Source organism: Oncorhynchus tshawytscha, unplaced genomic scaffold, assembly GCF_018296145.1.
Source record: "Oncorhynchus tshawytscha isolate Ot180627B unplaced genomic scaffold, Otsh_v2.0 Un_contig_3519_pilon_pilon, whole genome shotgun sequence".
In the NCBI taxonomy this organism is placed as follows: Eukaryota; Metazoa; Chordata; class Actinopteri; order Salmoniformes; family Salmonidae; genus Oncorhynchus; species Oncorhynchus tshawytscha.
This window is the reverse complement of record NW_024609629.1, coordinates 243381-270933: the sequence shown is the minus strand read 5'-3', so window position 1 is coordinate 270933 and position 27553 is coordinate 243381. Positions and strand designations below refer to the sequence as shown.

General features: G+C 43.9%; 2 protein-coding genes across 2 annotated transcripts; both read left to right on the top strand.

Moving 5' to 3' along the window:
- Positions 1–8332: 8332 nt before the first annotated feature.
- Positions 8333–11050, top strand: LOC121845335. Its single transcript, XM_042316480.1, has 2 exons — positions 8333–8710; positions 9089–11050. Exons 1-2 carry the CDS (start codon positions 8336–8338, stop codon positions 9374–9376), a joined length of 663 nt encoding a protein of 220 aa, XP_042172414.1. The 5' UTR covers positions 8333–8335; the 3' UTR covers positions 9377–11050.
- An 8856-nt stretch (positions 11051–19906) lies between these two features.
- LOC112237909 (zinc finger protein 2) lies at positions 19907–22337 on the top strand. Its single transcript, XM_042316479.1, has 2 exons — positions 19907–19974; positions 20903–22337. Exon 2 carries the CDS (start codon positions 20906–20908, stop codon positions 22040–22042), a length of 1137 nt encoding a protein of 378 aa, XP_042172413.1. The 5' UTR covers positions 19907–19974; positions 20903–20905; the 3' UTR covers positions 22043–22337.
- Positions 22338–27553: the final 5216 nt, after the last annotated feature.

Genomic DNA, 27553 nt, shown 5'->3' with positions numbered 1-27553 from the left:
AGTCCTCCATAAAACCCTGTCTTGTTGGGATGTAGGCTAGTCCTCAATAAAACCCTGTCTTGTTGGGATGTAGGCTAGTCCTCCATAAAACCCTGTCTTGTTGGGATGTAGGCTAGTCCTCTATAAAACCCTGTCTTGTTGGGATGTAGGCTAGTCCTCCATTAAACCCTGTCTTGTTGGGATGTAGTCTAGTCCTCCATAAAACCCTGTCTTGTTGGGATGTAGGCTGGTCAGCCATGTACCCCTGTCTTGTTGGGATGTAGGCTAGTCCTCCATAAAACCCTGTTTTGTTGGGATGTAGGCTAGTCCTCCATAAAACCCTGTCTTGTTGGGATGTAGGCTAGTCCTCCATAAAACCCAGTCTTGTTGGGATGTAGGCTAGTCCTCCATAAAACCCTGTCTTGTTGGGATGTAGGCTAGTCCTCCATAAAACCCTGTCTTGTTGGGATGTAGGCTAGTCCTCCATAAAACCCTGTCTTGTTGGGATGTAGGCTAGTCCACCATAAAACATAAAACCCTGTCTTGTTGGGATGTAGGCTAGTCCACCATAAAACCCTGTCTTGTTGGGATGTAGGCTAGTCCTCCATAAAACCCTGTCTTGTTGGGATGTAGGCTAGTACTCCATAAAACCCTGTCTTGTTTGCTAGTCTGTCATAAAACCCTGTCTTGTTGGGATGTAGGCTAGTCCTCCATTAAACCCTGTCTTGTTGGGATGTAGGCTAGTCCTCCATAAAACCCTGTCTTGTTGGGATGTAGGCTAGTCCTCCATAAACCCTGTCTTGTTGGGATGTAGGCTAGTCCTCTATAAAACCCTGTCTTGTTGGGATGTAGGCTAGTCCTCCCATAAAACCCTGTCTTGTTGGGATGTAGGCTAGTCCTCCTATAAAACCCTGTCTTGTTGGGATGTAGGCTAGTCCTCCCTAAAACCCTGTCTTGTTGGGATGTAGGCTAGTCCTCTATAAACCCTGTCTTGTTGGGATGTAGGCTAGTCCTCCCTAAAACCCTGTCTTGTTGGGATGGAGGCTAGTCCTCTATAAAACCCTGTCTTGTTGGGATGTAGGCTAGTCCACCATAAAACATAAAAGCCTGTCTTGTTGGAATGTAGGCTAGTCCACCATAAAACCCTGTCTTGTTGGGATGTAGGCTAGTACTCCATAAAACCCTGTCTTGTTTGCTAGTCTGTCATAAAACCCTGTCTTGTTTGCTAGTCTGTCATAAAACCCTGTCTTGTTGGGATGTAGGCTAGTCCTCCATAAAACCCTGTCTTGTTGGGATGTAGGCTAGTACTCCATAAAACCCTGTCTTGTTTGCTAGTCCTCCATAAAACCCTGTCTTGTTGGGATGTAGGCTAGTCAGCCACAAAACCCTGTCTTATTGGGATGTAGGCTAGTCCTCCATAAAACCCCTGTCTTGTTGGGATGTAGGCTAGTCTCTATAAAACCCTGTCTTGTTGGGATGTAGGCTAGTCCTCCATAAAACCCTGTCTTGTTGGGATGTAGGCTAGTCCTCCATAAAACCCTGTCTTGTTGGGATGTAGGCTAGTCCTCCATAAAACCCCTGTCTTGTTGGGATGTAGGCTAGTCCACCATATAAAACCCTGTCTTGTTGGGATGTAGGCTAGTCCACCATAAAACCCTGTCTTGTTGGGATGTAGGCTAGTCCTCCATAAAACCCTGTCTTGTTGGGATGTAGGCTAGTCAGCCATAAAACCCTGTCTTGTTGGGATGTCTAGTCCTCCATAAAACCCTGTCTTGTTGGGATGTAGGCTAGTCCTCCATAAAACCCTGTCTTGTTGGGATGTAGGCTAGTCCTCCATAAAACCCTGTCTTGTTGGGATGTAGGCTAGTCCTCCATAAAACCCTGTCTTGTTGGGATGTAGTCCTCCATAAAACCCTGTCTTGTTGGGATGTAGGCTAGTCCTCCATAAAACCCTGTCTTGTTGGGATGTAGGCTAGTCCTCCATAAAACCCTGTCTTGTTGGGATGTAGGCTAGTCCTCCATAAAACCCTGTCTTGTTGGGATGTAGGCTAGTCCTCCATAAAACCCTGTCTTGTTGGGATGTAGGCTAGTCCTCCATAAAACCCTGTCTTGTTGGGATGTAGGCTAGTCCTCCATAAAACCCTGTCTTGTTGGGATGTAGGCTAGTCCTCCATAAAACCCTGTCTTGTTGGGATGTAGGCTAGTCCTCAAAAAAACCCTGTCTTGTTGGGATGTAGGCTAGTCCTCCATAAAACCCTGTCTTGTACCCTTTACTTTTCCCCATATATCACAGTTTTTTTTCTTAAAGAGATTTCTAATCTTTTGAATTAATGGTTCACACCTTAGATTTTTGTACCTATTCCATGTTTTGTAACCACGATAACCAGCATGTTGTAGAACATTTGTATGCTAAAAATGAGTGAAGGGTCACTTCCGTAAACCATAACTGCGGAAAGGGGTGCACGGCCCGTTGCAGCCCTAGTCTGCCCTTTAAATACATCACTCATTGCTTCAAGCCACACCCAGGCACATCCACCGAACAGAGAAAATGTAGCTCAAAGTCTGTTCAATAACATTTTCGGGAAATGTGTGGTTTAGTACAATCCGTTCCGCAACGTAGAAAACATTCTAGCGAACTGAATGAACCTCTGTTTTAACCTTTGAAACTAGGTCTATTCACCAATGTAATAATTCCATGTGGAAGCATTAAGAAATAAACCAGTTCATGGGACCAGCGCCGTTGCTAACTTCAGCGCCGTTGCTAACTTCCAGCGCCGTTGCTAACTACCAGCGCCGTTGCTAACTACCAGCGCCGTTGCTAACTACCAGCGCCGTTGCTAACTACCAGCGCCGTTGCTAACTACCAGCGCCGTTGCTAACTACCAGCGCCGTTGCTAACTACCAGCGCCGTTGCTAACTACCAGCGCCGTTGCTAACTACCAGCGCCGTTGCTAACTACCAGCGCCGTTGCTAACTACTAGTGCCGTTGTTAACTAGCAACACTGGTCCCATTTTTGCAGAGTTATGGGATAGCCTATTAGTAGGGCCGTAGAACGTTCAGGCTGCTGTACAGACACTATGGAGGTTGTAGTCTAGAGTGCCCGGTTACATTGTGTTTGAGAGCATTTTTTACTCTGTAAATGGTTAAAAGAGTGTGACATAGATGCCATTGTTGCAATAGTTTGTGACTGGGCAAAATATACTATCATCTTAAATTGACATGTTGAATTACACTGAACAAAAATATATAAACGCAACATGTAAAGTGTTGAGCTGAAATAAAACATCCCAGAAATGTTCCATACACACATCCCTGTTAGTGAGCATTTCTCCTTTGGAAAGATAATTAATCCATATCAAGACGCTGATTAAACCGCATTATTATTACACATGTGCACCTTGTGCTGGGGACAGTAAAAGGCCACTCTAAAATGTGCAGTTTTATCACACAACACAATGCCACAGATGTCTCAAATGTCGAGGGAGCGTGCAATTGGCATGCTGCCTGTAGGAATGTCCACCAGAGCTGGTGCCAGAGAATGTAATGTTAATTTATCTACCATAAGCCGCCTCCAATGTCATTTTAGAGAATTTGGCAGTACTTCCAACCAACCTCACAACTGTAGACCACATGTATGGCTTCGAGCTAAAGGGTAGAGCTGCCGCTTTCAAGGAGCGGGACAGTAATCCGGACGCTTATAGTAAAACCCGCTACATCCTCAGACGAACCATCAAACAAGCAAAGCGTCAATACAGGATTAAGATGGAATCCTACTACACCAGCTCTGACATTCGGCAGATGTGCCATTTTCTATGGCATTAATCCTGGCTACAGCGCGCTCCAGATCTGTGGTTACTACAGGTTCTCATCTATCGACAGGTATGTCGTTTACCAAAATTCGTTGTGGTTTGTCTTTGAGAAGAGCGCAAACATTTATTGTGGATAGTCTGAGCACTGATGGAGGGATTGTGCATTCCTGGTGTAACTTATTTTTTTATTTCACCTTTATTTAACCAGGTAGGCTAGTTGAAAACAAGTTCTCATTTGTAACTGCGACCTGGCCAAGATAAAGCATAGCAATTTGACAAATACAACAACACAGAGTTACACATGGAATAAACAAAACATAGTCAATAATACAGTAGAAAAATAAGTCTATATATATAATATACCGATCCTGTGCAGGTGTTGTTGCACGTGATTTGCCACTTCGAGGACGATCAGCTGTCGGTCCTGCCTCCCTGTAGCGCTGTCTTAGGCATCTCACAGTACGGACATTGCAATGTATTGCCCTGACCACATCTGCAGTCCTCATGCCTCCTTGCAGCATACCTAAGGCACATTCACGCAGATGAGCAGGGACCCTGGGCATCTTTCTTTTGGTGTTTTTCAGAGTCAGTAGAAAGACCTCTTTAGTGTCCTACGTTTTCATAACTGTGACCTTAATTGCCTACCGTTTGTAAGCTGTTTGTGTCTTAACGACCGTTCCACAGGTGCATGTTCATTAATTGTTTATGGTTCATTGAAAAAGCATGGGAAACAGTGTTTAAGCCCTTTACAATGAAGATCTGTGAGGTTATTTGGATTTTTATGAATGATCTTTGAAATACTTTTTTTCTGAGTTTACAAGTAGTGATGAAGTCAACCTCTCCTCCACTTTGAGCCAGGAGAGATTGACATGCATATGATTAATGTTAGCTCTCTGTGTACATCCAAGGGCCAGCCTTATATGTGGCACCTGGCCACACGACTAGGGCCTGTAGGACCTGCCTTGTTGATAGTGCTGTTAAAGAAGGCAGAGCAGTGCTTTATTATGGACAGACTTCTCCCCATTTTAGCTGCTGTTGTATCAATATGTTTTGACCATGACAGTTTACAATCCAGGGTTACTCCAAGCAGTTTAGTCACCGCAATTTGACCAATTTACACATTTATTTATTACAAGATTTAGTTGAGGTTTAGGATTTAGTGAATGATTTGTCCCAAATAAAATGATTTTAGTTTTTGAAATATTTAGGACTAACTTTTTACTTGCCATCCACTCTGAAATGAACTGCAGCTCTTTGTTAAGTGTTGCGGTCATTTCAGTCGCTGTAGTAGAATACATGTGTAGTGTTGAGTCATCCTCATACATAGACACAGTGGCTTTACTCAAAGCCCGTGGCATGTCATTAGTCAAGGTTGAAAAAGTAAGGGGCCTAGACAGCTGCCGGGGGGAATTCCTGATTCCACCTGGATTATGTTGGATAGGCTTCCATTAAAGAACACCCTCTGTGTTCTGTTAGACAGGAATCTAATCATCGCAGCGGTCTAAGGCACTGCATCTCAGTGCAAGAGGTGTCACTACAGTCCCTGGTTCGAATCCAGGCTGTATCACATCCGGCCATGATTGGGAGTCCCATAAGGCGGCGCACAATTGGCCCAGCGTCATCCAGGTTTGGCCGGGGTAGGCAGTCATTGTAAATAAGAATTTGTTCTTATTCCTTAGCACAACATTGGAATCACTACACAACTTATTGTATGACCTCTTATACACTATATTAGGCCCAGCCTTTGGAACTTTGGTTTTCCTACATATGGCTACTGTATTTTGATCACTACATCCGGTGGATTTGTGTAGAGGGTAAATTATTATGTTTTGGTCTTCAAAGTATCACAACCTATTTCTGCATATTGATTATGAATTTGGACATTGAAAACTGGTGTTTTGACACTGTGTTGTAAATCCAAAAATATGACAACAGGAAGCGGCAACAGTATAATTTAAGTTATGTTTTATGAATATAAATGGTACATTTTACAGTTTATCGATCGCTTTGGCTAATTTTTTTTTAAACAGTCTTAACATTTTCTATATTCTAAGTACAATTGTCACAACAGTTTTATGGGACATCACAACTCTATTGCACGTCTGCAAAATGTAGTAACTCACCCAAAACATTTAATTCATGCTTCAAAATCTAGTTATTTTTCAGTAAATTGGCCAATGCCACCAAAATGAAACAGTTTTTTTGTCATTGTTGTCATTTTAGATGTTTTATTCACCATGAGCTGTGTTTAGATGTTTTTCACCCTGGCAGTCAAAATGTTTAGATGTTTTTCACCCTGTATTCACCACGGCATCAACTCTGGCAGTCAACCCCCTGGAAATGTTTAGATGTTTTATTCACCATGGCAGTCAACTCTGGAAATGTTTAGATGTTTTTCACCCTGGCAGTCAACCCTGGAAATGTTTAGATGTTTTTCATCAACCCTGGAAATGTTTAGATGTTTTTTCACCATGGCAGTCAACCCTGGAAATGTTTTATATACACATTTCAGTTTTGTTCTACTTCTTTGTTGACACTGACTGCTTACGGTACTATACCAGAATGTCAGTTCCCTCTAGCTGAATGCTGTTGTGTATCACACGGAGCTTTTTAGATACCGATTTCAACAGTAGGTCAAAGTTTGCTGGGAAGAGTCAATATTGTAGTACACAGAAATAAAAAGAAAATGCACATTTGTATGTTTACAGTAAATATATTTTTGTAGCAATGTGTTTACATGTAAACCGAACGTTCACATTTGCATGTCCAGTTTTACATTTCTTACATGTAAAGTCATATAGTGAACAGAAAAATTTGCCACAAAATGACATCCATGCAAAATAAACTAAAAAGTTAAAAAAGCAACAATGAAAACCTGAGGTAGTTCTGTAAAAAAAAAAAACTGCACTCCTCACAGTGTGTCACGCTACAAGTTCCCCTCTTCTTGGTGGACATCCTGTCGCTCTTGTTGGTCTGGACAGAGATTTTTGTCAACATCACGTCATATCTTGGCTAATAATAGAATCCAGTCCCCCTGGGCCCAGACGTCAATTCAACGTATATTCCACGTTGGTTCAATGTAATTTAATTGAAATGACATGGAAACAACGTTGTTCAACCAGTGATTGAAATAAGCTAGCAAGCTTACCTCAATTACCTCGTTAGACTCATGTATTGCCCTTGATCATGATTTTCAGTTCCATTACATTACACAGAAGAGAAATTGGACGAATGCGTCTTCTGAATGGGGAAGTATTGTTAATTAAGAGCCACAATGCTCGGTCTGAACATTAACAAGCATCGCTTGCGATTAGGGTTTGGAAACAGTAGGACCTTATCTTTCATATCTGCATCTTTTAAAAACATTTTTTTTTTTTTTACAAACGGTTCAATTGATACACACCTTAACATTTTGTTGTTGCAAATATATTTTCAGATTTTGGTTTGCGCAAATGTGTAACCTAGTTCTAACCCTTTCGCGAATGCTCTCCTCTCATGTCCTTTCCCAGCCGCCGTACTTTCTGCCCCGCCCCTTTGTTGCTTCTTCTCGAAAGCGTACAGGCCGCTCTTTGAAAAGCTAGTTAGATAGCTAACTAGAAGACTATTGAACACTTCGAAAGGGAAACATAAAACTTGAGCTGGTGAGTAAAGCATTAGATATCTACCAATGGTCATAACGGGTCGCCCAGACGTCGTTTAGGTTTGCATAACCACTAGCTAGCTATCTGCTCGTCAGACCAGCTGCTGTTTAGCTTGGTAGCTAGCTAGCTAATAGCTCCTACTAACCCATTTGAAGCTGTGCTCAAACTCAGTCGATACACAAATACAATTATTGTTTTCTGACTGGTAACTACATGCAGATCGATTTTAGCTGTATAGAATAGCTATGTTAGTTAGCTTGTTAGCTATGTTAGTTAGCTTGTTAGCTAGCGGAATTATGCTTCCAGGTTGGATCCTTCAAAATAAAAGCCGTCAGGAATATTTAAATTAATTAATGGTCACCTGATATTGTTCTATTTAGTAAAAACAAAATATTTAAAATGAATGATAGAAAATGTAACGATTTGACACACTTGACAGCAATGGAATCTGACTACATGTAGATATTGGATGGTACAGAGTGTTTTTGTATTACACCACATCCTCCTATCTACACAGGTGACCTCACAAGGAATTCCCCTCCTGCTCTGGTGGGAGGAAGAAGATCCAGTGTCATGACAACTCAGAACCTGGAATAACTTGTCTTGGTCGGAGACTCACAAAAGCAGCACTTCCTGAAACTCCCAGTGTGGGAAGAGAGATCTAGGAGACCTTTGAATACATATGAAAGGAAAGACACCTCACCCTATTTTTTGGGGGGGGCCAAGACACATTGTAACTCACCAGAATAGGATCATTTAAGAATCTTCTGGGACAAAATGGATCGAGAGAAGGGAATGTTGATGGATGAAATCGAAAAGGGTTTATGGAATTTAACCGAGGACAATCTGCGTTACCTTTGTGAACGTCATGGACACGGTGGGAAAGATGGCTTCAAGTTAAAGGCATGGATCACCGCTCGTTGCGGCGTAAAATCCTGGAGGAAATGTGGGACAATACGGATTCAATGAAATCAGAGGAGCAGGGAATATCTTGGTTAGTCCAACTGAAAGAGGACATCAGGAGGATACAGGAGGAGGGTAGCAGTGCTGATGATGATGATGCCGTAGACTGTGACGAAGAATGGAACGGAGAGGGCGGGGTTCAGTTACCTAGCAATGGGTTGGAGGTGGAGCCCATGAGTTCCAGCCAATCTGATGATGATGGCGATTTAGACTGTGATGAAGAAAGGGACGAGGAGGTCAGGGATTGGATGGCTAGCGATGGGCTGGAGGTGGAGTTGTCTCCAGAGAGGCACACACCAGAGCAGAGAGTGAGAGAGGTGAGTACTTGATTTCCCAGTCTTACATTTTGTTTCGCAGGTCTTTCCTTGATTCCTCGACCTCCCTTTATAAAAAAAAAGATCTGATGTTCCTCCTCTTGGTCTTTCTCCACATCTGGGGTGTAATCATTATTCCAAACTGTTGTAAAAGTTTTACAACGGGGGAAGTGTTTTATATAAGACAAAGTCGGGTAGGTCCCTCCCGTTTTCATTCCGTTGACTTCTGTTTGTGTTCTTGTGAATACACCCTGATGTTCCTCCTCTTGGCCTTTTCTCATGCAATGGATTTTGAGAAGTAGTTTGAATAATTGAGGAGAGACTTGGCGGGTAGGAGATGTTGTCCCAACCTGTTTAATTTGGTATTTTTACCGTTTCCAGGACAAGCCTCCCCGGCCCCCCGCCACCCTCTCGAAGTCCCCGGGTCGTGCGTCCCGCGGTAGCGCCCTACTGCGCTGTCTGAAGAAGAGGGTGTCTGTGCAGCTAGACGACAGCAAGACAACTCGCACAGGAGAGAAATCTCACCGCCCGTCTAGAGCTAAACGATGCAAGAAAACTCTCCCAGGAGACAGGCCTGGCTCCCATATCTGTGATCACTGTGGGAAGAATTTAGGAAGTCAAAAGCCTGAAAAGCCACATGCGCGTTCATACCGAAGACAAACCTCATGAGTGCTCCGAGTGTGGGGAGACGTTCCGTCTGTTAAGAAGCCTTAAAAAACATCAGAAACTTCACACTGGTGAGGTCAGAGGGACGAAGAAAGTCAAAGTCCCTCATCCGTGTCCTCACTGCGGGACGATGCTAGCTTCAAGAAAGAATTAAAGGATCATCTGAGAATCCGACACACTGAGAAAACTCAGCTCTGCTCTGAATGTGGCAAGAGATTCTCTAGCACCTACGCCCTGAGGAAACACCAGAGACTACACACTGGGGAGCAGCTCCACCTCTGCCCTGACTGTGGGAAGACCTTCTATACTCAGGCACACTTGATATCTCACCAGAGGGTCCATGCTGAACACAGGGAAAGGCCGCATGTGTGTCCCGTCTGTGGGAGGGGCTTTACAGCAGCTTCGTCCTTGAAGTCACATCAGAGTATTCACACCGGAGAGAAACCTTACCTCTGCGCTGAATGCGGAAGAGTTTCAGAACATTAGGACACTTCACAACACACCAGAAGCAGCATGTCGAAGCAAAGCCATCTTTCCCTTGCCCTGTTTGCAATCAGTGTCTCTCAACAAAGCGCAACCTGATATTTCACCAAAGAATGCACACAGGAGAGAAGCCTTACCACTGCTCTCAGTGTGACCGGCGCTTTGTTAATGAGCAGAAATTGAAAAGTCATCAGCGTGTACACACTGGAGAGAAGCCCTACCTTTGCTCCCAGTGTGGGAAAAGTTTCGCTCTTTCACAAAATCTTAAAAAGCATCTCAGGGTGCATTCAGGTGAGAGACGTTACAGATGTACCTATTGTGTAAAGAGTTTCATTTCTTCATCTGGTCTGAAATCACACCTGCAAACGCACACTGGAGTGAAACCCTGCCACTGCCCAGAATGTGGGAAAGGTTTCTCAGAGAAGAGAGCTCTGAAGAATCACATGCTCACACACGGGAGAGAAACCGCTCCAACGTTCCAATGTCTGTAAGAATGTAACTCAGCACCAGCAGATACACGCTGGGGTTGAAGAGCATAAATAACTGCCATTAGAATGAGTCGCTCTGGATAAGAGCGTCTGCTAAATTACTAAAACATTTTTAAATAAAACATAGATATTGTACACCGCTGCCTTCCCGACTCCCACGTGATAGTTCATTTCTGTCTTATTTTCTCTGAAAAGACTTTACCAAGAAACTACCATTAACTAGTTATTTTGTGTCTGGGTGTTCTGTTTATGAATTGTCTGCTTGCTTTGAACTGTTCTAGCTAGCCTGAATCCAGAACCTGTTTTGTGCTAATATGTGTGTGTATATATAAATGTATATATGACTCCCATTTTGGCATGTATTTAGCAGTGTATGGTGCAGTACCAATGTGGACACAAAAAGGACACCACCACGCCTGTTATTTTTGTTGTGAGGTTGCTTCACTTGTCTTCTACTATGGTTGGCTCGCACTATGGCCGTTTTTAGAAGAAGTCTGCCAAGACAACTGTACAAATCTGAACGAAGCAACTAGATAAATACATTATGACATTTTAGTCCCGAGGTAACGAACACGCCTGCACTGATCTGCCTCGTATCTTTTGCATAGAGTTGATCAAAAGGACTCCGACTACAATGGGCTGTTATTATAATGTTCAAAAATAATACTGAAGTGAATTTATTTGTCAAAACAGGCTGATTTAAGCCTGGGGGTGGGGGGGGAGTAAGCTGTCATTGTAAATAAGAATTTGTTTGTTAACTGACTTGCCTAGTTAAATAAAATATATACATTTATTTTTGGATGACATCCAAAAATATATTTATATATTTTATTTAACTAGGCAAGTCGTGGTGCTCCCTGTGCACATTGAGTGCGAGTGTGCATGTGAGTTGGCCCCCGTGAAAAGGATGCAACCCTATCTACTACAGTGCGACAGGTAACCTAGCGGTCAAGAGCGGTTAACTGAAAGGTTACTGGTTCGAATCCCTGAGACGAATAGGTGAAAAATCTGCCCTTGAGCAAGGCACTTCACTCTAATGGCTCCTGTAAGTCGCTTTGGATAAGAGCGTCTGATAAATGTTTTATATAGACCGTCCACAAGTCAGCGTTTTGCAAACGTGAGTAGGTTACGTTGAAAACAGTTTTCCATTTTGGATGCGGTCTCCAGTTAATTTATAGGCAGAGGTTACGAATATAAAGTGTTCTCCCTCTCCTTTAGAAACATTTTTCTCAAAACTAAGGATACAAATCATGTTTTGTGTTATTTTACACACGCACATTCAAGTTTCTCTCTTTCATCGATGCTTTACTCCCCTCTTCTGAACCCTCGTCCAATGTGATCGACATGGTGCTGTAGCCTCATATTTCTGAACCCTCGTCCAATGTGATCGACATGGTGCTGTAGCCTCATATTTCTGAACCCTCGTCCAATGTGATCGACATGGGGCTGTAGCCTCATATTTCTGAACCCTCGTCCAATGTGATCGACGCAGTGGTGCTGGAGCCTCATATTTACTGAACCTAAATGCTCGTCCATTGTGATCGACATGGTGCTGTAGCCTTGTATTATTATTATTATTTCCATTAATTACATGGCAGTGGAATCTGATAAGCAAACTCTGTGTTTATTTGAAAGAATATTCCCAAAATGAGTGTCTCTCTATCTATTCTATATGTGTCATTGCTATATATGAATGGTATATATATATATATATATATATATTGTATATGTGTGTGAAGGCTTTACTGTCTGTTGTGACGGATATTGCCTTGAATAAGACGCAGTTTACACGCTGCGTGGAGCAAAAAATACGATCAGCCAGAGTTACTGAACACTAAATGCTTCCTCCATTAGCTAGCTACTGGCAACATTATATTATCGCAATAAATTAGTTTGTATTATTATTATTATTATTAATAATAATATCCATTCATTACATGGCAGTTCAGAAGAAGTCTGAAGAAGCAACGAGCCACATTATTTATGTAAAGGTCTGGGCTCCTGTTCTTCTGAATGAGTGTCTCTCTATCCACTTCTTATAATGTGTCATTGCTTAAGAACTAATGAATGGTATTTTTAACAGACCCACGTTATGTTCCCCCCGAACACGGGCAGGCTTTTAGCCATTCAGAAGTACATGCATTTCAGTAAGGGGATTATAGTTGTACAACTGTCTAGGTATTCCCCCTTTCCCCTGGACTCCCAGGAGTCATCTTTTAGTTCTACATCAATACATGCACAATTCATAATGTAGATTATAGTTGTACAACTGTCTAGGTATTCCCCCTTTCCCCTGGACTCCCAGGAGTCATCTTTTAGTTCTACATCAATACATGCACAATTCATAATGTAGATTATAGTTGTACAACTGTCTAGGTATTCCCCCTTTCCCCTGGACTTCCAGGAGTCATCTTTTAGTTCTACATCAATACATGCACAATTCATAATGTAGATTATAGAGTTCATAGTGTACTCTGTAGTTTTTAGCTTACACTGTCCATAGTGTAGTTTTTAGCTTACTGTCCATAGTGTACATACTGTATGTGAATTGTGTACATCTTGTCCGTATATTCTGTTTGTTTTCTGTCTGTAGCCTATATTCTGTTTATTGTGTCAGCACCATATCACCGAGTCAAATTTCTGTACATGCAAATGCGTTTGGTGAATAAAGGTGATTCTCCGTTCCATCCGTTGACTGGAGGGGGAAGTTACAGATGTTGACACGTCTCACACAGTTGTTCATATAATGTTTCATTTTGATATGTTTTTTTTTTTTAATGTTTAAAAATTAAACGTGTTTTTCCAAATAATAAGTCATGTTTGTTCCTGCTTGGCCCCAGTGGTGAGACTGGTTGGGATGCTGAGTCATGAAGTTGAGCTCATTTTTCGGTCTTGTATCTATCTTGATTAATCCAGTGTTTCCCAACCCCCCCACACACTTCACAGCTGATTCCAATAATCAACTAATCATCGAGATGTGACCATTTGAATCCGCTGTGTCGTGTTCGGGCAAAAACCAAAACGTGGCAACCCTTGGGGTCCCGAGGACCGAGTTTGGGAAACGCTGACTTAATCCCGCGGAAACTAAAGCGGTTTGAAGTGGATAGAAAATGGGATGCATTCATTAGTTGCAGGTCATAGTAAACAGTTTTGCAAAATAAAATGTTATGCAATGAAAACTCGTTTCGTTTGGACAAATCCCGAGTAAATACACCCAATGGATTAATGTATAGATCATTTCATAAAACTACTTTCACGTTTGCTTTCATCGCCCCATTTGGTAAATTACTCAATCATAAACAATAAAAACTAGTGAAAATCACCAGTAAACTCACTGAACACTCCTCTTTCTCTCTGTGCTGTGTAGAATTGCTTGCTGTTTGGGATTTTAGGCTGTGGGTTTCTGTACAGCACTTTGAGAAATCAGCTGATGTAAGAAGGGCTAGAAACATACATTTGATTTGACATAGGCACGTGGGATAATACATGTACTCATTTGTTCGTGTACTGACTAATTGTTCTTCGAATTTAGCTATGACGCAATCTAGTGTCTCTATGTGCCCACAATGAGCGTAGCTGTATTACTGTTCTCGAGACTCTCTCCGCATTCCGCTCCTTCCTGCTCGCCCCGCCCCTTTGTTTTGTTCTCATCTGGAACGTGAACAGGCCGCTTGCGTTTGAACAGGTAGCTAGGAGACGACTGAAAACTAAGAAAAGATTATGTTTACAATCCAACCGGTGAGTAAATCATTAAGGTATCTACTAACGGCCAGAAGGGGGTCGTCCAAAAATGTGTAATTAGCAAGTTGTTAGGTTTACATAACCGCTCATTTAGCTGGATAGCTTCTCTTCAGACTAGCTGTTGATTTTTTTTTTTAGCTTAGTAGCTAGCTAATTGCTCTTGTAAACAATGTTTTAAGCTGTAGTTCAAACTGAGTCGATATTCGAATAAAATGATTGTTTTCTGACTCGTAGTTACAGGCATATCGATTGTAGCTATATGAAATCATCAACGAGTTACCGTTGTATTTTCTGTTTGTATTAGCCATGTTAGCTAACGTTAGCTGCTTCTTCTTCTTTAGGATTTGGTTGGCGAATCGCATCCAACTTTTAGGGGCGCACGGCGCCACCTACTGTACTGGTGTGTGAGGCCATTCGGCCTACATACGTTAATTGATATGGTAATTCAAAATTAGGGTAAATGAAAATTGCCCTGCCAACTATTAGCCATCTATAAAGAAAAACACCACCCCAATCCACTATTTAACCCTCTCCTAACTCTACTCCAGACCAATGGTCTGAGAGAACAGAACACTACCACTCTCTGTTTCAGAACACTACCAGGTCTGAGAGAACAGAACACTACCACTCTCTGTTTCCCCACGCTCTCCACCAGGTCTGAGAGAACAGAACACTACCACTCTCTGTTTCTCCACGCTCTCCACCAGGTCTGAGAGAACAGAACACTACCACTCAACACTCTCTGTTTCTCCACGCTCTCCACCAGGTCTGAGAGAACAGAACACTACCACTCAACACTCTCTGTTTTCTCCACGCTCTCCACCAGGTCTGCGTCGCACCAAACGGCGGCGGTTATAAACACTGGGAAACTTCAACTGATCCTCCTCGACACTTAATGCCAGCCCATGTATCACTCCTTTCAAAGATACCCTGCTCCATAGAGCAAAGCAAATCACATGTCCCTAATGGCGTGATCTGTAGCGCCCGCTCCCCCTGGACTGAAGAAACACAGTAAATCATCACTTATCCTAGTTACTCTCAGCACCTCTTCTCCACCCAACCTGACAGCACATATGGATCTGCCCCCCCCAAAAAAAATGCAAGGATCCATTTTTCTCCACAAATCTCACTCCCACTGGGCCAGAATCATCCCTTTTCATCCTCTTAACGAGGCCCGAACTCGGCTGTCCTCGCCACAGGATAGCTTGTCGTAGCTGTTGGATCCTTCCAAATAAAAACAAGTATATGGGTCGCTGCAGCCCAATATGGCGACCAGAGTATGGGACAGTGGGTGTGTCGGAAGGAGTGGGTGTGTCGGAAGGAGTGGGCGTATGGAAAGCGAATCAGCTAATTGGGTGGATTTGTTGCCACTCAAGAACGTTTTTGTGTGGCTGATTGGGCTGCACAGCGAATCGATAAGCCAGCGACCAGTGTTGTATCCGCCTGTCTGCTGACTTGAAGTGCTTCCTACTGGGTATCACAGCAACACCGGGACACAGTGCCCTTCACGCCCTCTTGAGGAGCACTACTGTCCAGTATCGGCCTGTCTGCCGACTTGAAGTGCTTCCTACTGGGTATCACAGCAACACCGGGACACAGTGCACTTCACACCCTCTTGAGGAGCACTAATGTCCAGTATCGGCCTGTCGGTCTGTCTGCTGACTTGAAGTGCTTCCTACTGGATATCACAGCAACACCGGGACACAGTGCCCTTCACACCCTCTTGAGGAGCACTAATGTCCAGTATCGGCCTGTCGGTCTGTCTGCCGACTTGAAGTGCTTCCTACTGGATATCACAGCAACACCGGGACACAGTGCCCTTCACGCCCTCTTGAGGAGCACTACTGTCCAGTATCGGCCTGTCTGCCGACTTGAAGTGCTTCCTACTGGATATCACAGCAACACCGGGACACAGTGCCCTTCACACCCTCTTGAGGAGCACTAATGTCCAGTATCGGCCTGTCTGTCTGTCTGCTGACTTGAAGTGCTTCCTACTGGGTATCACAGCAACACCGGGACACAGTGCCCTTCACACCCTCTTGAGGAGCACTACTGTCCAGTATCGGCCTGTCTGTCCTGACTTGAAGTGCTTCCTACTGGATATCACAGCAACACCGGGACACAGTGCCCTTCACACCCTCTTGAGGAGCACTACTGTCCAGTATCGGCCTGTCGGTCTGTCTGCCGACTTGAAGTGCTTCCTACTGGGTATCACAGCAACACCGGGACACAGTGCCCTTCACACCCTCTTGAGGAGCACTACTGTCCAGTATCGGCCTGTCGGTCTGTCTGCCGACTTGATGTGCTTCCTACTGGGTATCACAGCAACACTGGGACACAGTGCCCTTCACACCCTCTTGAGGAGCACTACTGTCCAGTATCGGCCTGGGAAGTAGCTACCTAGTAGCCAATAGCAGGGTGACAGTCACAGTAAGCACACGCATACAACTCATGAAGCAACAGTACAATCAAAAATAAAGAATCGTCAGTTTTATAACTGAAAGTGTGTAATTATTTGTGTAAAACTAACAATGAAATACGACTGCCTCATCCTCTGGCTTCAGAACAGAAGTCCAATTTCTCGCGGTATCTCAATGTACGGTCGCTGTGTTTTAAGAAACCGAAGGGGGAGAAAGGGGAGCGATTTCCACCCACCCCTTTCCACACGCCCACTACTTTCCTTTCGACACACCCACCCCTTTCTACACGCCCACTACTTTCCTTTTGACACACCCACTCATTATACACGCCCACTACTTTCCTTTCGACACACCCACTCATTATACACGCCCACTACTTTCCTTTTGACACGCCCACTCATTATACACGCCCACTACTTTCCTTTCGACACGCCCACTACTTTCCTTTCGACACACCCACCCCTTTCTTTTACACGCCCACTACTTTCCTTTTGACACACCCACTCATTATACACGCCCACTACTTTCCTTTCGACACACCCACTCATTATACACGCCCACTACTTTCCTTTTGACACGCCCACTCATTATTTCCTTTCGCCCCACTACTTTCCTTTTGACACGCCCACTCATTATACACGCCCACTACTTTCCTTTTGACACGCCCACTACTTTTCCTTTCGACACACCCACCCATTTCTACACGCCCACTACTTTCCTTTTGACACACCCACTTTCGACACACCCACTACTTTCCTTTTGACACGCCCACTACTTTACTTTCCTTTCGACACACCCACTCATTATACACGCCCACTACTTTCCTTTTGACACGCCCACTAATTTCCTTTCGACACACCCACTACTTTCCTTTTGACACGCCCACTCATTATACACGCCCACTACTTTCCTTTCGACACGCCCACTACTTTCCTTTCGACACACCCACTCATTATACACGCCCACTACTTTCCTTTTGACACGCCCACTCATTACACCCACTACTTTCCTTTTGACACGCCCACTCATTACACGCCCACTACTTTCCTTTTGACACGTACTTTCCTTTTTTCCTTTTGACACGCCCACTCATTATACACGCCCACTACTTTCCTTTTGACACGCCCACCATTATACACGCCCACTACTTTCCTTTTGACACGCCCACTCATTATACACGCCCACTACTTTCCTTTTGACACGCCCACTACTTTCCTTTCGACACACCCACTCATTATACATGCCCACTACTTTCCTTTCGACACACCCACTCATTATACACGCCCACTACTTTCCTTTAAACTGATGGGCGAGTCACGACATACAGTACCAGTCAACAGTTTGGACACACCTACTCATTCCAGGGTTTTTCTTTATTTTACTTTTTTCTATGTTGTAGAATAACAGTGACGACATCAAAACTATGAAGTAACACATATGGAATCATGTAACCATAAAGTGTTAAACAAATCAAAATATATTTTATATTTGAGATTCTTCAAAGTAGCCACTTAACATTCTCTCAACCAACTTCATGAGGAATGCTTTTCCAACAGTCTAAAAGAAGTTATGCTGAGCACAAGTTGGCTGCTTTTCCTTCACTCTGCGGTCCAACTCATCCCAAACCATCTCAATTGGGTTGAGGTCAGGTGATTGTTTGTAAACAAAATAAATGTAAACAAACACTGTATAGTCTCAAAATATAGTTAAAACTGTGTAATTTAGATTTCATGGATGGTCAGTCCTTGCATCTATAGCTCTGTCAATGAATTTGAGAGTGGTTAGATTTCTCCTGCCCCATCCCACCGCTTTTTATCAAAACAGGGGCGGGGATGACGCTTCGTTATTGTTTTAACTGCTGATCGGTGCTTTAAGTAAAAAATGTAAGATTGACAATCTAATGTAGAAAATGTTTTGATTTGACAGACTCCACAAACAGAATGCCGCTACACATCTACATAGATGGTCAAAACTGTTGTTTTTGTTCTCTCACCATGTTCTCCTGTTTCCACAGGTGACCTCACAAGGAGATTCCACAGGTGACCTCACAAGGAGCTTCCACAGGGGACCTCACAAGGAGCTTCCACAGGGGACCTCACAAGGAGCTTCCACAGGGGACCTCACAAGGAGATTCCACAGGGGACCTCACAAGGAGATTCCACAGGGGACCTCACAAGGAGATTCCACAGGGGACCCCACAAGGAGATTCCACAGGGGACCTCACAAGGAGATTCCACAGGGGACCTCACAAGGAGATTCCACAGGGGACCTCACAAGGAGATTCCACAGGGGACCTCACAAGGAGATTCCACAGGGGACCTCACAAGGAGATTCCACAGGGGACCTCACAAGGAGATTCCACTGCTCTGGTGACAGGAAGAAGATATGGTGTTATGACAACTCCAGATATGAGTTCTCTATTTTTTACTTAACCAACAATGCAGTTTTAAGAAAAATGAGTGTCAAGGGCTTGTAAGTAAGCATTTCACTGTAAGGTTTACACATGTTGTAAGTAAGCATTTCACTGTAAGGTTTACACATGTTGTATTTGGCGCATGTGAAAAAAATAACATTTGATTTGACACAGGAGAGAGACACCTCACACTTGTTGCAGCTCCATTCAATAACCAGTTATTATTGCTCCTTTTACCAAGAAACATTCAAACTCTGCGGGGACAAAATGAATCGAGAGGAGGGAGTGTTGATGGATGAAATTGAAAAGAGTTTATGGAATTTGACTGAGGACAATTTACGTTACCTGTGTGAACATCATGGACATGATGGATCTGAACTTAAAGCAATGGATCACCGCTCGTTGCGGCGTAAAATCATGGAGGAAATGTGGGACAATACTGATTCAATTAAATTAAAGGAGCAGGGAACGTCTTGGTTACACCAACTGAAAGAGGACATCCGAAGGATACTGGAGGATGCTAGCAGTGCACCCTCGAGTCCCCTCCAGGCTGAGGATGCGAGCAGTGAACCCTCGAGTCCCCTCCAGGCTGAGGATGCTAGCAGTGCCCCCTCGAGTCCCCTCCAGGCTGAGGATGCTGTAGACTGTGATGAAGAGTGGAGCCCTGGGTCCCCTCCAGGCTGAGGATGCTGTAGACAATGTGATGAGAGTGGAGGACAGGATTGGTTACCTAGGACTGGAGGCTGGGTTTTCTCCAGAAAGGCACACACTAGAGCAAAGAGGAGGCGGAGTTCCATGAGTCCCAGTCAGACAATTCAACGGAAAGGGAGTATTTATTATTCGTCTGCCAGAAAGGGAGTATTTATTATTCCAGTCGGAAAGGGCTTTATTATTGCAGTCGGAAAGGGAGTATTTATTATTCCAGTCGGAAAGGAGTATTTATTATTCCAGTCGAAGGGATGATTTATTATTCCAGTCGGAAAGGGATGATTTATTACCTAAAGCAACAGACTGGAGGCGGGGTTTTCTCCAGAAAGGCACACACTAGAGCAAAGAGTGAGAGGCATGAGTATTTATTATTCCAGTCGGAAAGGGAGTATTTAATGTCCCAGTCGGAAAGGGAGTATTTAATGTCGGAAAGGGATTATTTATTATCCAGTCGGAAAGGGAGTATTTATTATCCCAGTCGGAAAGGGAGTATTTATTTATTATTCCAGTCGGAAAGGGAGTATTTATTATCCCAGTCGGAAAGGGAGTATTTATTTATTATCCCAGTCGGAAAGGGAGTATTTATTATCCCGGTCGGAAAGGGAGTATTTATTATTCCGGTCGGAAAGGGAGTATTTATTATCCCGGTCGGAAAGGGAGTATTTATTATTCCAGTCAGAAAGTATTTATTATTCCCAGTCGGAAAGGGAGTATTTATTGTTATCCCAGTCGGAAAGGGAGTATTTATTATCCCAGTCGGAAAGGGAGTATTTATTGTCCCAGTCGGAAAGGGAGTATTTTATTATCCCAGTCGGAAAGGGAGTATTTATTTATTATCCCAGTCGGAAAGGGAGTATTTATTTATTATCCCAGTAGGAAAGGGAGTATTTATTATCCCAGTAGGAAAGGGAGTATTTATTATCCCAGTCGGAAAGGGAGTATTTATTATCCCAGTTTTTATTTATTATCCAGTAGAAAGGGAGTATTTATTATCCCAGTAGGAAAGGGAGTATTTATTATCCCAGTAGGTAAGGGAGTATTTAATATCCCAGTCGGAAAGGGAGTATTTATTATCCCAGTAGGAAAGGGAGTCAGTGTTTCTCAACAGTCCTTCATTGATTCCTCAACTTCCTTCTATAAAAGACATTGGAGGAGAACATCTGAGATTCCTCCTCTTGACCTTGATGAGGGGAATTTAAAGACTTCAGAATTAATTGACAGGTAGAGGAGCATTTCCCACCCTGATTAATTCCGCCTCTATTTTTGTGATTTACAGGACATGTCTCGCCCGTCCCCCTCCACTCTCCTGAAGACCCTGTGTCGTGCCTCTCCTGGTACCCCCTTAATTTGGGGTCTGAAGAGGGTGTCTGTGCAGCTGATGGACTGCAGGAAAACACTAGGGCAGAAAACACACAAGAAAACCCACTCCTGTCCTCAGTGTGGGAAGAGTTTTGCCACAAAAGACATTCTGGAGCGACATCTGCTAACTCACACTGGAGAGAAACAGAAAAATATATGCGCTGAATGTGGAAAAGTATTCAGTACATTTTCCAGCCTTACCAGGCATCTGAAAACACATACTGGAGAGAAATGTCATGTTTCTGAAACCACATGCTCTGAATGCGGAAAGACATTCAGTACACATTCCAGTCTTAGGAGACATCTGCTAACTCACACGGGAGAGAAACCGTACGTTTGTCCTCGTGGGAAGAATTTCAATGATCCAAGCAACTTAAAGAAACACATCTTTAGAACTCACTCAGGAGAACATTTTGAAGAGGAACCTTCCGAAAACAATGTTGGTTCCTCAGAACATGATGGGGCCGTGAAGAAACAAGTCCTTCATCCATGTGCTCACTGTGGTAAGAAGTTGTCAACCGAAACAAGACTAACGATTCACCTGAAGACCCACACTGGAGAGAAACCTCACGTCTGCCCCGACTGCGGGAAGAGCTTTGCTTTCCGTCCCTCCTTGATGAAACATCAGAAACTTAGTCATTCAGAGCACGGAGAAGTGAAACGGCACGAATGTTCAGTGTGTGGGAAAGTCTTTAATCAACCAGGAGCCTTGAGGTCCCATCAAAGAACCCACACTGGAGAGAAACCCCACCTCTGCTCCGACTGTGGGAAGAGTTTCTGTTTTCGTTCGTCTCTGAGAAGACATCAGGTACTCCACGCAGGAGACAGTGCGAAGCCCCACGTGTGCTCTGTCTGTGGGAAAGGCTTCAGAGATTCTGGATACTTAAACAAACATCAATCCATCCATTCAGGAGAGAAACCTCACCTCTGCTCCAATTGCGGAAAAACTTTCACGTCCTTCCTTAGCTTAACAAATCATTCCAAATCACATCGTCTAGATGGAAACCAATTCAATGCCCTGAATGTACGCGCCATTTCCCAACAAAGGAAAGGCTGACAAGCCACCGGAGGACGCATACTGGTGAAAAACCGTTCTGCTGCTCCCAATGCCACAAGCGCTTCTCTCATTCAAATAGTTATCAAAGGCACCTTCGTATGCACTCCGGTGAAAAACCCTTTGTGTGTCCTCTCTGTGGGAAGCGATTTAATGACTCTTCGAACCTTAGAACACATGTTAGAAGACATAAAGGAGAAAAGGTAGGAAAGACACAGGTCTCTGAGCCATGCCCTCACTGTGGGAAGAGGCTGGCTTCTAAGGCAGGGTTAGAGACCCACCTGCGGATCCACACTGGAGAAAACCTCACCTCTGTGCCATCTGCGGCAAGCGATTTACCTTCCTCTCCGCCTTGAGAAGACATCAGAAAACGCAGCACAGAGAGCAAGTAGCGAAGCCGCACGTCTGTTCTGTCTGTGGGAAAGGCTTCGTGGAGTCTGGAGCGCTGAAGAAACATGTGGTGACCCATGAGGAGAAACAGCACCTTTGCTCCGATTGCGGGAAGAGTTTTAGGGTGCTTCAGGCCTTGTCGATTCATCAGAGAACCAAGCATCAGAAAACAAATGAGCAAGTAAGAGAAAACAATTCATACCTCTGTCTTACTTGCGGCCAGGAATTCAATTCGAAGCATAGATTGGTAATCCACGAGAGAAAGCACACAGGAGAGAAACCTTACCAATGCTCTCTGTGTGGCAGGTGCTTCGCTGATAAGACTAACATGAGACGTCACCAGACAGTGCACACAGGAGAGAAACCATTCCAATGCTCCGTCTGTGACATGAAGTTCTCTCAAGTCGCCTCTTTAATACGGCACCGGCTAATACACTCGGGTCACAAACCACACCACTGCACTTACTGTGACAAGAGTTTCTCTCAGTCGAACACGCTGAAAACGCACATACTAACCCACACCGGAGAGAAACCGTACCAGTGCCCCGACTGTGGGAAGGGTTTCACTGAAAAGAAAGCCATTAAGAAACACCAACACGACACACACGGGACAGGAGCACACAGCAACACACTGCTTTCTCATAGAGATTGAGTCAAGACCAGAGCCCTCGGGCAAAACCCTACCGATGTCCTGACTGAAGAAAATGTTTCTCGGAGAAAAGAGCTCTTGTGAAAAACCAGAAGGCACACCGGACAGCGCCCCTTATTGTTTCATTTTGATCTGAAGGTTTGAGAATGTTTTATAATAAACATGTCCTTTTAAAATAACGTTTGTTTTTTTCTCCACTTGGCCCCTATTGTGAGTCTGGTTTGGATACAGTCATGAATTTGAGCTCAGAACATTTTCTGGTCTTGAATGGTGATGTTTATTTTCGTATGTTTAGCTGTATAGATTAATCCTCTGGAAGCTAAAGTGGTTTCAAGTGGATAGAAACATGGATTTATATATTGATATTTCAATAATACTATTGCATTCATTTGCTGGTTTTGGCAAATTGCTTTAAAGTGTGCATTAATTTGCTGGTTTTGGCAAATTGCTCAATCATAAACATTCTAAACAAACTAGTGAAAATCACCAGCAAATTGAACACTCCTTTCTGAGATGTATCATCATTACATGGGCTATTCCCCGAAGTGGATCAAACAGATCATTCATGTGTATTAACTCAAATCATCCTACTGAGTAATGTTACGTTTTATTTAGCCACGATGCAATGTAAACCGTGTCCATGTCCTCAATGAGGATATCTTCATTCGTTCTCTCATCTCTCACCTCTTTTAAATGTGATAGGAAAGCATCCAACAGGAAGATGTGATTACTGACAGGAAACAGAGACAATGGAGCATGTGTTGATACAGTGGTCAGTAGGAGAGAGACTGATACAGTGTGGTCAGTAGGAGAGAGACTGATACAGTGTGGTCAGTAGGAGAGAGACTGATACAGTGTGGTCAGTAGGAGAGAGACTGATACAGTGTGGTCAGTAGGAGAGAGACTGATACAGTGTGGTCAGTAGGAGAGAGACTGATACGGTGTGGTCAGTAGGAGAGAGACTGATACGGTGTGGTCAGTAGGAGAGAGACTGATACGGTGTGGTCAGTAGGAGAGAGACTGATACGGTGTGGCCAGTAGGAGAGAGACTGATACAGTGTGGCCAGTAGGAGAGAGACTGATACGGTGTGGCCAGTAGGAGAGAGACTGATACGGTGTGGTCAGTAGGAGAGAGACTGATACGGTGTGGCCAGTAGGAGAGAGACTGATACGGTGTGGCCAGTAGGAGAGAGACTGATACGGTGTGGCCAGTAGGAGAGAGACTGATACAGTGTGGCCAGTAGGAGAGAGACTGATACAGTGGTCAGTAGGAGAGAGACGGATACAGTGTGTGTGGCCAGTAGGAGAGAGACTGATACAGTGTGGTCAGTAGGAGAGAGACTGATACAGTGTGGTCAGTAGGAGAGAGACTGATACAGTGTGGTCAGTAGGAGAGAGACTGATACAGTGTGGTCAGTAGGAGAGAGATACTGATGTAGGAGAGAGACTGAGTGTGGTCAGTAGGAGAGAGACTGATACAGTGTGGTCAGTAGGAGAGACTGATACAGTGTGGCCAGTAGGAGAGAGACTGAGTGTGGTCAGTAGGAGAGAGACTGATACAGTGTGGTCAGTAGGAGGAGAGACTGATACAGTGTGGTCAGTAGGAGAGAGACTGATGCAGTGTGGTCAGTAGGAGAGAGACTGATGCAGTGTGGTCAGTAGGAGAGAGACTGATGCAGTGTGGTCAGTAGGAGAGAGACTGATGCAGTGTGGTCAGTAGGAGAGAGACTGATGCAGTGTGGTCAGTAGGAGAGAGACTGATGCAGTGTGGTCAGTAGGAGAGAGACTGATGCAGTGTGGTCAGTAGGAGAGGAGAGAGACTGATGCAGTGTGGTCAGTAGGAGAGAGACTGATGCGGTGTGGCCAGTAGGAGAGTGGAGAGAGACTGATGCAGTGTGGTCAGTAGGAGAGAGACTGATGCGTGTGGCCAGTAGGAGAGTGGAGAGAGACTGATGCAGTGTGGTCAGTAGGAGAGAGACTGATGCGGTGTGGCCAGTAGGAGAGTGGAGAGAGACTGATGCAGTGTGGTCAGTAGGAGAGAGACTGATAGTGTGGCCAGTAATCAAATCTCCCAGATAACATTCCTTAATAATAAATAAAAAAATTGGGTGCCCCAGTAGGAGACATTTCACTGCCTAATATCTTCTGGGCAGGCAAGTGGGGAGAGGACAATGATGACCAGAGCCAGCCAATAGCCATGAGCTCATGCCCACTTACACTGATAGGAACCTTGAATATTTTTATAATGGTAAACGGCCTGAATAAACTATCTGATTTATCCACCATCTTTGGAAGTACAAAAGATTGGAGACTGAATCTAACGATGTTCTGGGCCACTTGGATGGGGGACTGGGGGCCACTTGGATGGGTGCCACTTGGATGGGGGTGGGAGCCACTTGGATGGAGGTGGGGGCCACTGGATGGAGGTGACTGGATGGGGGTGGTGGCCAGTGGATGGAGAGAGACTGGATGGGGGTGGGGGCCACTTGGGTGGGGGCCACAAACAATCTGAACATCATAAAGGGTTCCAGAGTTGCTCAGTAGGGTCTGCATACCCTCATCCATACCCCCCTGCTGCAATTCTACAGTTTTGACATGGGACAGAGAGAAGATTTTGCAATTTGATATCTAATTACATGGAATTCTACTCATTTTGCTATGGGACAGAGAAAGCCACTTGCCGTTTTACAGCAAATTTCCTTCTACACATTTTACCATAGGGTGGAGAGAAAGGTTTGCTGTTTTTAATATAATATTTGAGTGACTAACAAAATCAATGGGGGCCCAGGGGTATGTAATTCACCCATGATTACAATAAGTTTAGATAGCTGGTTAGACTAATATACAGATCAAAAAAATGTCAGCTGACATGGGCTAATTGAGGGACTGACATAACGAGAGAAAAACTGCAGTTTATAAAATATCTATAACATATTGAAATGTCACCTTGTGTATTCTACTATTCTAACCCTCAACAGTAAGTTGATACCCCGACTGAGTCCCCCCCCAAAAAAAAAAAACTTAAACAAAAACATCTGTTTTGGAAATTGATGGGCCACCAGTTGCCCATCCCTGTTGTACATGAAAAGTGGAGTCAATCAGAGTGACCAGATGCAACCTGGACTCATGGGTAGACGTAACATAGTAAATGGAAACAGTCCAATTAGTATGATATGGTGCATATTAATTTGTGGATGTCCGTTATCCATTTCTTACGATATGTCACAAATTAAAATCCGTACGATATATTCCGAATGGAAATTAGTACAATAAGTTAAAAATGTTCATTTGCACGATATGGTATACATATACAAAATGTATGACACACTACGAATTCCAATTTCTTAACCTTTTAACCTAACCCTTTAAGGTTAGGTAATGGTTAGCTAACATGCAAAGTTGCTAAAATGCTGAAGTTGTCTGTGATGAAATTCGAACACGCAGCCTTTGAGTTGCTAGATGTTTGCGTACATTTTTGCCTTAAGTATCCTGTCTTATGTAACATATCATACTCATTTGAGTGTCCCCGGATTTATGTTCACTATGTTACTTCTAATCTATGCGGCCAGGCTGACAAGAAGTGAGCTGGTTCTGATTCATTGTATTTCTGAAGAACAATATAATAATAATATAAATTCCACTAATCAAATCAAATTTATTTATATAGCCCTTCGTACATCAGCTGATATCTCAAAGTGCTGTACAGAAACCCAGCCTAAAACCCCAAACAGCAAGCAATGCAGGTGTAGAAGCACGGTGGCTAGGAAAAACTCCCTAGAAAGGCCAAAACCTAGGAAGAAACCTAGAGAGGAACCAGGCTATGTGGGGTGGCCAGTCCTCTTCTGGCTGTGCCGGGTGGGGATTATAACAGAACATGGCCAAGATGTTCAAATGTTCATAAATGACCAGCATGGTTGTATAATAATAAGGCAGAACAGTTGAAACTGGAGCAGCAGCACGGTCAGGTGGACTGGGGACAGCAAGGAGTCATCATGTCAGGTAGTCCTGGGTCTAGGACTCGCAACCATCTCAAATTCCAAAGTAACGTGCTTTGAACTTCAGAGTAGGTTCCCTGTTAAAGGAATCATCTCCGGGGTGTCTATGGCAGTTGAGAATGAATACCTCAAGTCATCTCCGGGGTGTCAATGGCAGTTGAGAATGAATACCTCAAGTCATCTCAGGGGTGCCTATGGCAGTTGAGGCTGAATACCTCAAGTCATCTCCGGGGTGTCTATGGCAGTTGAGAATAAATACCTCAAGTCATCTCCGGGTGTCTATGGCAGTTGAGGCTGAATACCTCGAGAAAATAATCTAAGGTGTGGTTGGTGCCCATTGCCTGAGGTGATTGGTGAATGGAGGAAAAGGGAAGAAGAAAGTCTATGGTTCTATTGTTTTTTGATAAAGAGCATCTCCCTACATGTGAAGCTAGGTAAGGTATCCATTCACCTCCCTACATGTGAAGCTAGGCTAGGTAA

Bases quoted from the DNA above. Each gene is read 5' to 3' on its own strand.
- LOC121845335 (XM_042316480.1), top strand. From the start codon at position 8,336: ATGGATCACCGCTCGTTGCGGCGTAAAATCCTGGAGGAAATGTGGGAC. The intron at 8,711-9,088 runs GTGAGTACTTGA...TACCGTTTCCAG, and splicing joins CAGAGCAGAGAGTGAGAGAG to GACAAGCCTCCCCGGCCCCC.
- LOC112237909 (XM_042316479.1), top strand. From the start codon at position 20,906: ATGTCTCGCCCGTCCCCCTCCACTCTCCTGAAGACCCTGTGTCGTGCC.